The sequence below is a fragment of the Rhinolophus ferrumequinum genome, chromosome 19 (assembly GCF_004115265.2).
Source record: "Rhinolophus ferrumequinum isolate MPI-CBG mRhiFer1 chromosome 19, mRhiFer1_v1.p, whole genome shotgun sequence".
NCBI lineage: Eukaryota > Metazoa > Chordata > Mammalia > Chiroptera > Rhinolophidae > Rhinolophus > Rhinolophus ferrumequinum.
In genome coordinates this window covers 5,596,636-5,609,300 of record NC_046302.1, presented here as the reverse complement: position 1 = coordinate 5,609,300, position 12,665 = coordinate 5,596,636, and the positions used below count along the sequence as shown (strand labels likewise).

The window sequence follows — 12,665 nt, the reverse complement described above, 5'->3', positions numbered from 1 at the left end:
AATTAAAAGAGGCATTACTCATCCAATTATTACAATTAATCTACATGAGCCAGAGGTAAAATCAAAGTGCAGTGGGCTGATTTAACTAAAGGCAAAAGAGACATTTTTTAATATTATAGCCTGTGTTAAAACAGCAAACACCCACATAGTTTATTTTAGGCTGCTCAGGAAACATAAAAATTTTTCATTTGATCCAGTTAGGTCAAAAACTATTAATATATATAACCAGAATGGAATAAGTCCAAGATTCTAACTCTGGTATATTTCTTGGCTTATTCTCAAAATGAGTCGTGGGTTCCCTCACAAAGCAGACTAATTCTAGTCTAATTTCCCAGGAAGATCAAATATATAGAACAATTCTTGAGTAGTTCTGAGTAATTCAGAATTACGTTAGTACAGAACGCTACAGTCACCTAACCACTAGGGTTGAAGGTTCATGAACTAAATTCACTCCTTCGCTCAGTTTACTGCAGGAACACAGTCCCTGGCTCTGTAATGGCAGGAATTGAAATAGTCACAGATAAGAGGCATACACAGAATACAGACACTCAGGCATTTCACTGTCCCAAATGGGGCACTAAATTATCAGTGTTATGCAAATACCTTACATTGCAGATAAATAAAGGCTGGATAAGACAAACACAAAAGGTAAAGAGAAGTGGTTCTGCAACATACTGGCTATATGGCCTCGTGCAAGTTACTTAACCTCTCCATACTTTAGCTCTCATTTCTAAAATGCAAATAATAACAGCATCTACTCCATAAATTTGTTCTGAGAATTAGTTAATGTCTACAACAGTACTTAGCATGTAGTAAGCTCTAAAGTAGTATTTTTTAAAGATGCATGTAGAAATGAAACAAAGTATTTATGTACAGTATATATGAAGTTTATTTCTAAGATGTGAACATGAATCTTTTTAATAATTCCCCTCGGTAAAGCTTAAATATTTCTGCTATGCTACTATTTTTATAAACTAGCTCTATAAAGAGTAAAGTATTGGCAAAAGTTAATGTAACTTTATATAATGTTTTAACCTATTGTACTTAAAATACAGCTAATCAACCAAGGGGAACACCAGGATTGTTTTAGTTATTCATTTAACCTTCTTTCCTACTAAAGGGAAAGGGCCTCTGAGTGCTTCATAATTAGTGGTGGTTAATAGAAGACAGGAATGTGACGAAATTTGGAAAGCTAAAAACAATGAAAAAGCCTCAATTAAAATACTTGAAAATTCAAATCCTTTATGTTTTAGTATTAACTGCTTAGCAATTTTCTTCAACTATAAGAGTATAACTCACAAAACTACTTAAATGATGGCAGTAGGAAAAACTTGTAAAATGGGGTGAAAGCTCCCCCTAAACTATGGATCAGGACTGCTTTCTTGACAGATAAGTACCCACATGTACAGGTCAGTCAGTTGAGAGTTTATAAATACCAGTCTGGGCTGTGAGCCATTCTAGAGAGGGAAAAGTTAGGGCAACACACTGTTTAAACTACATGTACTTCTCAAAACCAGAGGGACAAAATACAGACCAGTGGTTGCCAAGGGCTGGAGGGAGGGGAAGGAATGACTACAAGAGGAACGAGGGTAATTTTGGAAGTGATAGAACTTAATTGTGGGTATAGTTAACACAACTGAATGTATTTGTAAAAACACAAAGAACTGTAACTAAAAATGTTAAATTTTACTGTAGGTAAATTGTACCTTCAAAAAATGAGGGGAAAAAAAGTTGTAGGGAAAAATTAAATTGCCTTTTGCATGTCTTTTAAAACAAATTATATGAAAGATTTCCCTCATGAGTTTAAATGCTGGAAAATACTAGTATAATCAAGTATGTTAAAATTTTTTCCAGTGAGAAAGAAAAATATAGTTGACATTTGAACAACATGGGTTAGAACTGTGAGGGTGCCCTTAAACACAGTTTCGCATCCATGGATACAACGAACTGCAGATAGAAAACAGTATTTTTGCTTTCCTAACCACAGTCCCAGCTGCATTTCCCAACCACGAATGGAAAATACTGTTTTCAACCCACGGCTGGTTGAATCTGTGGATAAGAAACCTGCAGATAGGAAGGGCCAACTGTAGAGTCAAAAGTTATGCACAGATTTTCGACTGCAGGGGGCCAGCACCCCTAATCCGCATTGTTCAAGGGTCAACTGTACTTGATTTTAAGAAACATTAAGCTAATCTTGAAGGACAAGATCACATAAAAGTTGATCAAATGCCTATGTATGGTCTCCTTGCTTTCTCTAAAGTCATAATTTTGTTTGGTTTTTATGAAAAGTATTAAAAAGAGAATTATAAGTAAAACTAGAAAATAATCCATACCATGAGTTTTATGTACTACAAAAACCATTAAAATAAAAATAGTGGAACTTAAAGTTATGTATTTCAACCATATGTCTTGAGAGTCCTACAGCCCCAGAAAAATGAAGGGCTTCGGTTTTCCCTTACAGTTACCCTGAGGCTCCTAGTGGGTCCACGAGCCCACCTTCCTCCCAGGAAACCCTACACCTCCCAACTAAGAATAACAATATGCTGCATCCATTAAAGCAGGCTTTATGCTAAATGCTCTACATTCACAACAACCCATCTTTCTGTTCTCCAGCACAAACACCCTCCATACAGCCTCCTCCCAACAAAAGCCCTTCCAACTCAGAAAGGCCAATGTGAGCCTGCACTACCATGTGGAACTGGTGATATGCTATTCCGCTTCATCCAAGATCCTTCACACTTCTACTCATCTACTCAACTTGTGAGCAGCCTCTCTATTGGTTTGGACTGAATGCCAGAAGAGCTTAATCAGTCTTTTAACTTACAAAAGAACTGGGAATCTCTTTTCTCAATAGAAAAACAATTTAAGGGCAAAAAGAGACTCTAGCAATCACCTTTCTGATCCAGTATAATCTCACTCTCAAAGATGACCCCGTCTTCTCATTGACAAAAAAGATTGGCTTAAATCCATGTATCAAGGATTCCCTCAACTTCCCACTGTCTACCTCAGGGCTCTGGTTTTACCTCTCAACCCTCAATTCTGCTTCTCAGGAAGAAGCACCTCCGCTATCCATCATGCCCCAACCCAACAGTTCTCAAACTCTTTAGTTTTTAGGACCCTTTTACATTCTAAAAAATTACTGAAGAGTCCAAGGAACTTTTGTTTATGTGATCTGTAAGATATCAACATTTACTGTATTAGAAATTAAAACTTAGCTTTTAATTAAATCACTTAAATTAAACTGTTTTAAAATAACGTTAAACATGGTAATATCAGTAACATTTTTAAGGAAAAATTGTTTTCAAAAAAATAGTGAGAAGGTTGGTATTATTTTACATTTTGGCAAAACACTTGAAGGTCATGCTTAATAAAAGGTGGCTAGATCCCCTATCTGCTTCTGCAGTTTGGTATTATAGTCAGTTGCACAGTCACACGGCCTCTGACAACTCCATGGTACACTCTTGAGACAATGATACACTATTGAGACAATGAAAGTAGAAAGGCAAATAATGTCTTGGCATTACTTCGAAAATAATTTGACACTGAAAGCGTGTCAAGAACACCCCCCCCGCCCCGCCCCCAGATCCCTCCCACAGGAGAACCACTGCTCTAGTCAAGCCATCTTCCTCTAGACATAGTCCTTAAATCTGGTTTGAGCAAACATCCACTCTCTAATTTGGACTCCAGTCTCATTCTCTTGGCTCCTTTACCACCACCACCAAATGTACTATCTACATCCCTAACCCCCCCCCAAAAAAAAAAAAGGAACAAAATTTCCTACTTAAGTTCTTTCCTCCTTCTCTCAAGTCACCAAATTTCTTGAAAAGTTCCCACTGCCTCTGCTGCCCCTCCTTTTTATTATTTTGATTACCAAAGTATATACAGAGACATCATTTTTTAAATCCAAATATACATAAATCACCATTCACAATCCCAATCTCTTTCCCAGATGTAACCACCACTGTTACTCCTAGAAAATACCCCGAACATATTTTGTAATCTAAATATCAGATTGAAATTTTCATTTTCTTATGATTTTCCCTCTTCAAATAGTTATACCAAAAAAAACACAAAAAAATCTGGAAAAGACTTCAGTTTAGGTTCCAATTCTTTTGGTGACCAGAGTAAGTTACGGATCAAATGATAAGGGCTAGGAGATAAGATAAAGTGACACTCCTGTACAAAGCAAGCACTAAACAAAATGTTACAACCATGTTGATTTTATGTCAGTACAACATACGACAGAATAATGAGACATGACTACTAGTGCCTCATATGTAAAATCCTCACATTTCATTACCTAAATGCAGTTGAATGCTGACTATATTTGTATCATCTTGATATATATACATATATACAAAGGGTGCCAAAAAAATGTATACACATTTTAAGAAAGAAAAACTGTATTAAAATTGTAATACTCAATATACACCAATAACAAAAGATGAATACAAGTCATGTTTGACTTCTGCAACTACAAGAGGTACTCAAAGTGGTTACCATCAGCGTCCAGACACTTCTGATTACGGCAAACCACTGCTTAAGCAACACTGACAAAGTGTCCACTTGTATACATTTCTTTGGAACCCCCCGTATATAAAATTGTGTCTTAAGGGTTTATAAAACATTTTCACATATATTATCTTTTTAAAATTTCACAACCCATGCGGTTAACAGGGACTATCACTAACATTTTGTAGATAAGAAAGCCAAATTCTGAAAGAAAAAATTACTTGCTCAAAATTACATAGCTAGAAAGACACACATCAGAAACCATAGATAGAACTTATGCCTTTGACTCAAATCAAATCCCACTCCTTCATAGCATATTGAACAGTACATCAAAAATCTTCGCAATATAAAAATATTAAGTTCTGGCCTATTTTTAGAGCTAATTTGGAAAAAATTGTCTCTACTTCCAAAGTAAGGATGATGCAACAGCTCCAAAAAAGACCACCACACATACATAACTCATGGATGCTGCCCTCCTATTTCATGTTATCCTTGAAATTCCTGCAAGGAACACACAGAAGTATGTGGACATTTCTTAAATTTCACAATCTGAATTTTTAATTATATTATTTAAATTATTAAAAATCAATAATCCTATTTACACAAGTAACAAAGCAATTCATTCATTATTAATTTTAGTGAAATACAACTTCCAAGTTCCTATTTTCTTCCTACACCAATGTAGATCCATAGGAGTCCAAAATATTTAAATGATTTTATTTGTTATGACACATTAGAGTGGATTATGGGGCAAAAAAAAACTTAAACTGAACCATAGCTAACTCAATTTCACAAATAACACAAGAAAAATTTTAAACTATTATTAAGCTAATCTTTATAACACTCCCTTATATTTTAAAAATATGGACAAGGTAACTGACTATTCTTCACATTTTACTCTTCTTAAACATGAGAGATGTATACCTCCTCTCAACACATTCTTACCATGTTTCCCCGAAAATAAGACCTTGCTGGACCATCAGCTCTAATGCGTCTTTTCAAGCAAAAATTAATATGAGACCTTAAGACTGGGTATAATATAATAAAATAAAATATAATATAATACAATATAATATACCGGGTTAATATAATATAGTATAATATAACATCAGGTCTTATATTAATTTTTGCTCCAAAAGACGCATTAGAGCTGATTGTCCGGCTAGGTCTTATTTTCAGGGAAACACAGTACCAGAACACTGAAAACTCATGGTGACATAGTTCAGTACTCAAAGTTAGTCTACATAGGACTGCAAAACTGCTTTACTAAGAAATATTTGAGCATTTCTCTTACCTCTGTTTCTGTACAATGTGAATATCCCAATTTACCTGTAATAAAAATACAAAGAGTTACTTTCAAAGGATTTTAGCTTTTCTTAATTTTAAGAGATTTATTAAAGCATCTTATCACAAAGAGAGAAACACATACATATTAGAAACATGCAACCATTATCTTCCACAGTCCTTAAAATGTTATATATTTTTCCTGTTTTGATGACTGAAAAGTCCAGCTCTTATACCCAACTCACTCACCCTGCATATTTAATTCATCCTTCTTGAAAGTATCCAGGGCAGCAAATAACCAAAATGCAAGCTATTATATAAAGAAAGTGCAAAGGTAAAAAAGGAAATGTGTAGAGAATATCCGTTCCCACCCCCTAATTAAAGGCAAACAATGGCACTTTGCTCTTGCTTAACCTAGACTATCTGCAAAAATTACTAAAATAAAATAGACTTAACAAAAAAGCAAAAAACAAAAACCTGACTTTTAATAGATGTCCAAAAAGCTTGTTCATGTTTGAAATGTTTAAATAAAGGAAAATATAGTTTATATCAAACAAGTTTGAAGAGCCCTGTATTGAAGCATTCTGTAAAATAAACAAGACAAGATAGTATAGGGTTTATTGACAAAGGCAGAATTTCTTCAGGCAGGATGTAAGGAGGCGGTGGTTGTTTTGCAGGCATTTTCACTGCCATTTCATTGACTGGCAAAACATACTATGGATGTGCTTCAAAGGCAGAATACATAGCAATCTCTGGCATGTTTCTGTTGTTGATATACTATAGTGGTCCCAAACACAGTTGATAAGCCTTAAAAATGATGAATAATGCAAAGAACACAAGAACAATAAACAGGAGGCAGCTCGAGTCCATGCCAGGAGTTCATCTTTATAGAGAAAATCAGGTAATTGATCCAGATATTCTTTGATTCTCGGCAAATAAGTGAGAGAACTGATAGCAACCAGGCAACTGAAAATGAAGTCAAAAAGCCAGTAACAGAAGAATGGAATAAGCCAATTCCCTTGATAAGAAATGGCCCCATATGCCAGCAATGAACTGATTATAAACATAAGAACAGAGACAGCAAAACGAACAGGCATTATCAGCCATTCTCTCAGATGAGTAATAATTGCCAATGACTTCGTAGAGAATGTTGACAACTGGCATTGAATTTGGATGAGTTACCTCCACAGTAGCCAAAATTGCCACCAATTGGTTTACCACCATGTACAAGGTCCCCAGGATGATTGTCCCTCCACAGCACCCGGTACTATGAAAGCGGTCAGCTGAGGGCCACTTGAAAGTCATGGACACCACTGGCAATCTCGTGGGCCTTGTTCTTGGCTGGGCCCCTAACAAAGGTTTTCCGCCCAGTGTTTTGAACCCAGATAGTTCTGTCACCAAGTCCAAAACCAAACTACTATCTTCAACTCCACTCCCAGCCCAGGCCCCAGCCAGCAACTTTGCACCTGCACACTGATTCGATTTTAGCTTTTTTTATCATCGATAAAAATATTTGAGGGGCAGCCGGGTGGCTCAGTTGCTTAGAGAGCAGTGCTCATCACACCAAGGTCACCGGGCCAGTGAGTTGCACCCTCCACAACAAGATTGAAAAAAGAAAAAAAAACACTTGACTTGGAGCTGATGAGTCCTGGAAAAACACACTGTTCCCCAATATTCCCCAATAAAAAAAAAGATTTGAGCTATTCTGGTCGTGGCTTTATTTATGAAAAATCAATGCAGATAAAAGGTGCTAAAATGATCAAATATTTTAGAAGGTCTTGCTTAGAGATTTAAGTTTTAAGAAAATAATAAAAGAAAATGATGTGAAGAATATGCTCAATTGTAACAGAGCTAAAACACATACACATATTTAACTTGCATATATACAAATTAATGAAAGCAAAATAAAAATACTTGTAAAGTCTTACTTTCTTTTTAAAATACTTTAAAATATTTCTTGAAAGTGCCTTTTAAAATACTTTGAAATACCTTTCAAAATCTTTAAAAGATTCTTGGGCTTTTCCCCAAATATATTTCCAATTTAAAGGTACAGAGACCATTTCAATGAAAGTAGAAATGTTCCAAACTCTTATTTTCTTTAATATATGATTTTTTAAAATATATGATTAGACAAAACAATATAATTAATCTAATAATTCTTCCAATAAAAGATCACCTAAAGAATAACTAAACTGAACAATATAGCTACACCAACATTAATATTTTCTCTACATCATTGAGACATAATACTAAGGAATTTGTACAACTATTTATTTGTCAATTTGGGTGATTAGACATACTTTTTAATTTTAAAAAATAGCTATTTTGCAGGAGAATCATTTATTAAATAGTTTTAACAGAAAGAATAGGTAACATTTATATTGGGTACTAAAAATTTTAATTTCCCCAGTCTACACTTCTCGAATTTCATTATCCTAAATTCAAATATACATTTACCCCCACCTTTTTCCCTCCACCAACACTAGCCTCCTTACCTCCTTCCTCAACCCAGCCTACTATCCCTGCACCTAACCCAGAGTGGTTGTTCTATCAGTCTATGATTTTTTCTTTTTTAATTCAGGAAGATTGGGGAACAGTGTGTTTCTACAAGGCCCATCAGCTCCAAGTCGTTGTCCTTCAATCTAGTTGTGGAGGGCGCAGCTCACTGGAGCATGTGGGAATCGAACTGGCAACCCCGTTCTTCAGAGCTCGCGCTCTAAACTGAGCCATCTGGCTGCCCAGTCTATGATTTTTTTAATGCTTAACCAGAATTTATACACTTTATAGTCTATGATACCACCAAAAATATCATAATGGTTTTTTATACGCCTCTCAAGTCTTAAAATGAAAATAAAGTTGAAACCCACAATTTCTGATGACCTAAGGATCTTAATGTGAAATTGAAGATCTCAGTTTCTGGCTGAAACTGAGACCAGGAAAAAAAAGAGGAACCTTTGGTTCTGTGAATTAAAAATGATTTATAAGTCATAATGATTACATGTATAGATAAAATGAGTTTAATATACATGGGCTTATGTACTAGGGTTTGATATATAACTTATTTATATATTAATTTATTGTTATATAATATATATTATAAAGTTATATATATATATCATATATTATCTTTTATTTATATATGACTTCTCAAAACATTTGTGCTTTTGGTAGATTAATTATACTTGACTTCTACAGAAATGGTAATTTAACTTACAAAAGTATTGTGGACAGAAATAGCTGAAAGAAAGGCACAGACTACCTCTCAGCAAACATTTGAGTTTCTACTCTGTATAGGAGGAAGAAGGGAGGAAGGAGAGAAAAATATGGTATCAAGCAAGACAAGCTTAAACAGAAAGTAACCTCTTTCAGAGTACGTGGATGTACGAGGTGTGATCACAAAATACAGTGAAAGCTGTTGCCAAGTGCCATCCAACAGAAAGGCAGGGATCTTCAATAAGGGAAGTGGCACATCGAACCTTAGTAACAGTAATAAGTTTCAATTTGTTTGGTTCAGTCAGTTGGGTGTGAGCTACAGTTGAGAGAAGCTGTTTTAAAGTATGGCGTAAATCACGGATAACGAACAACGCATTAACATGAAATGGTTAAACAGTTTCATCTCACATCATGACAACGCTCGCTCTGTGTCACATATCACTTCTGGTACGGCAATTTCTGTCAAATAAAAACATTATGGGGTGTCCTCATCCACCTTATGCACCAGATCTGGCACCGTGTGACTTCTGGCTCTTCCCCAATGTCAAAATGGCCATGAAAGAAAAACGTTGTGAATCAATTCAGGACATAGAGGCAGCTACGACAGTGCAACTAATGACATTCACAAAAGAGGACCTCCACAACTGCTTCAGAAAGTGGCAAGAACGATGGGATAAGTTGGGATAAGTGTGTTCAAATTGAGGAGGACTATACTGAGGGGCATTAATGGCGATGTGTCTTTTACGGTAAAAATTTTTTTTAATGTAAACATTCACAGTATTTTTTTATCACACCTCATAGTTTGTTTCTTAAAACCGTTCTAAAGCTCTTCATAAGAAGACATAGGTTTTTCTATTTCCTGGGAACTAGTCTAGTAAATCTTAAGAGCATATCAGATATTTCAGAATGAGTTAAAAAGAAGGGTCTAAAACACAGCCTTGATTCTTACACATTATTAAAATGCTCATTCCTTTTGAGAAACACTGAAGTTTTGCCTTGCTTTGCAAATCATCCCTCTATCTTTGATGATGTTGAAATATTTTGAAACTTAATGTTTAAAATCATTTCAGTTATTTCCTTTTATTTTACATCATCACATAGTTAATTTAGCATTCTAATTAAACTCAACCTAATAAAAGTCAATAAAGTTATTTCACTGAAAGGACAAATTCACTGCATTTAATAATCTAAAATCTTGATTAGATCTAGATATCATCAGCTTAAGTTACTGAATTGTACAAAGTGAAGCTGTAGTATTCCAGGGCTTAGAGGGATTCCTTAGGTCTGGTTCTATAAAGTGAGGTGGCCAGTCATTGATGAAAGACTTGAAAGTTTTCAAATGAAAATCCCTTGGGGCTCTTTTTAGCTGTTGGCAATTTCCAACTGTTAAATCAAGGAATGTATTTCGCCATTTTCCCATATTATAAATGGTAGGTAGCTGGGACAGCACCCCTGCAATCCCTTCCTCTAACCCCACTGATCCCTGCAAGTGGGAATACAGGAACAAGATAACTACATCTACACCAATACTCATGATAGGGGGTCAGGAGCCTTGGAGTCTACTTTTCACTCTGCCATTTTGTACAAGTCATTTGACTCATCAGGTTCAGATTACTCATCTATAAAACAAATAGATTGGGCAAGATCATTTCCAAGGTTCCTTTAAGCTCTGCTGTCATGTAATTGGAATTTTTCTGATTCTTAGGTCAGAGTCTGGGCAGGGATTTGGGTGGCAGAGTAGTGTAGGTGGTCAGGCACTTCATACTTAACCACCTTTCCATATTCCCATAACTTAGTCACCAGTTCAAACTGAATAACCATAAGTGGTTGTGCACTCTCACAAAAATTTTTGGTACTCTCATAGGAAAGCATTTTCAGTTTTATAATAGAGGTCACTGAAACAAGTTATTTCATAGGACTCGTGCCATTTTCACATCACTCTATCATTCTTTGAGCACTTCATTACTTTTTGGTGCAAAAAGATGTTCCAGCTTATCTTATAATTTCCCTGTCCCAGCCCTGGGGTCAGCCAATTTCCTAAGCAGTCCTGGTTCCTCTGAGGGGGAATGGGCTAGGTGAGCCTTTGCAAAATGGATTTTTGTTGCTTCTCTCTCTTTTAGAAGACAGAGCTAGGAAATACATGGCTTTTTTGGAAGTTGTATAATACAAGTAGTCCTAATATAAAATGTCTGTCATAAAGAACTCATCAGCTAAGACAACATTGTCATCTTCAGTAGACATTTTCAATCTTAAATGTTAATAATCAGATAATTCCATTCAGCAGGTATGCTCAACAAATTACCAGGGAGGAGATTTCAGTAAACACACCCTAGTAGGGCTGCTCATAGCCTTGGATGTTCAAGATTACACCTTACACAGAATACTCTCTGAAATGGCCATCACAAATTCTGATGAACCACACAATTATTTGGTGGATATTAAGGCACAGATTCAGAAAAAAATTCACAGATGTTTATGTAGGTAAATAATACTGTTAAATTAAGGTAGTTAGCAGTCTTTGGAGTAGAAACTTCAGCATATGACTGATTATCATAGTCACATTATCAATATGATTCAAATTAACTAAATAAGCAAAAGTAAACTATGCCCACCGAAAAGACACAGAACCCCTGCAATTTTTAGGATGAATAAACAGCTCTCAGAATTACTCTCCAAATTTATCCTATGTGACCAAACTCTGGGCAATGTTTAGGCTCTTTCGATCACGTGAAAGTATGTTCTTTTTCATGCTGAAACTGAAAGATAGCAATAAATATACCCTGCTCTCCTGCCAGCTCCCCTCCGGCCCCCTCATTCGTTCAATAAATATTTGTTGAACATCTACTGAAAACTATTGGTAAGCATTGATGAAATAGTGTGAACAAGCTAGGCATGGTCCTTGCCCCATAGGGCTTACTTTTTAGTGAATACAGACCAAAAAAGCAATCAGATCAAACAATTATAACTGGTAATAAATGATATTAAGGACAGAAAAGGGAGAGAAAGAAAATGACAGAAATGACCCAGTTCAGGGTAGTCAGGCAAGACTCCTTGAGAAGATGACATTTAAATAGAGATCTTAAAGTTGGGTAGCAGCTAAATGCAGAGTGAGAGGAAGAACCTGTTCCAGAACCAGGACTCAGCATCTAGTAAGGCCCTGAAAGCGTTTGGTAGGTGGGTAGTGCGGATAGATCACACAGGCCTTTAAGAACAGTAGAAGGAGTTTAGATTTGATGGAAAACTACAGGAGGATATTAAACAAGAGCGTGAGTTGATTCAAGGTCGGTTTCCAGGTCAGTCCTGGAAAAAATACTCATTCGTCTCTTCATTCATAGACAATATGTCTATGATAGAGACTCCAAGGAGAATACAGTCCCTCGTCAGAATCTGAGGAGGTTCTCCCTCCTTGAGATCATCTGATGCCCGTGTTCCCCAAGCCTGGACCTTCAGTCTCAAGTCACCTTTGCCATAAACCTCAAGTTTATCCCAATTCTGAAACATAAATTTCTCCTTCATTTTTGAGACCTAGTCTGTACTTTGTATCCCTAATCCTATAATTTAATCCCTTATCTTAAAAAAAGAAAAAAGAAAGAAAGCCTTGGCTTATTACTGCCAGTCACCTTCCTAGAGACTAGAGTCTAGCCCTTGGACTCAAA

The 12,665-nt window shown here is 35.8% G+C and overlaps 1 protein-coding gene and 1 pseudogene across 2 annotated transcripts in view; both read right to left on the bottom strand.

The window, feature by feature from the left end:
- Positions 1-12,665, bottom strand: part of SPIRE1 (spire type actin nucleation factor 1) — a 228,606-nt gene that overhangs the window by 198,598 nt on the left and 17,343 nt on the right. For both annotated transcript variants that reach the window (XM_033087714.1, XM_033087715.1), the window contains exon 2: positions 5,807-5,841. In XM_033087714.1, the coding sequence (XP_032943605.1) occupies positions 5,807-5,841 (35 nt within the window). The remainder of the gene's footprint in view (positions 1-5,806; positions 5,842-12,665) is intronic.
- On the bottom strand, positions 6,346-11,824 carry LOC117038653 (lysosomal-associated transmembrane protein 4A-like; annotated as a pseudogene).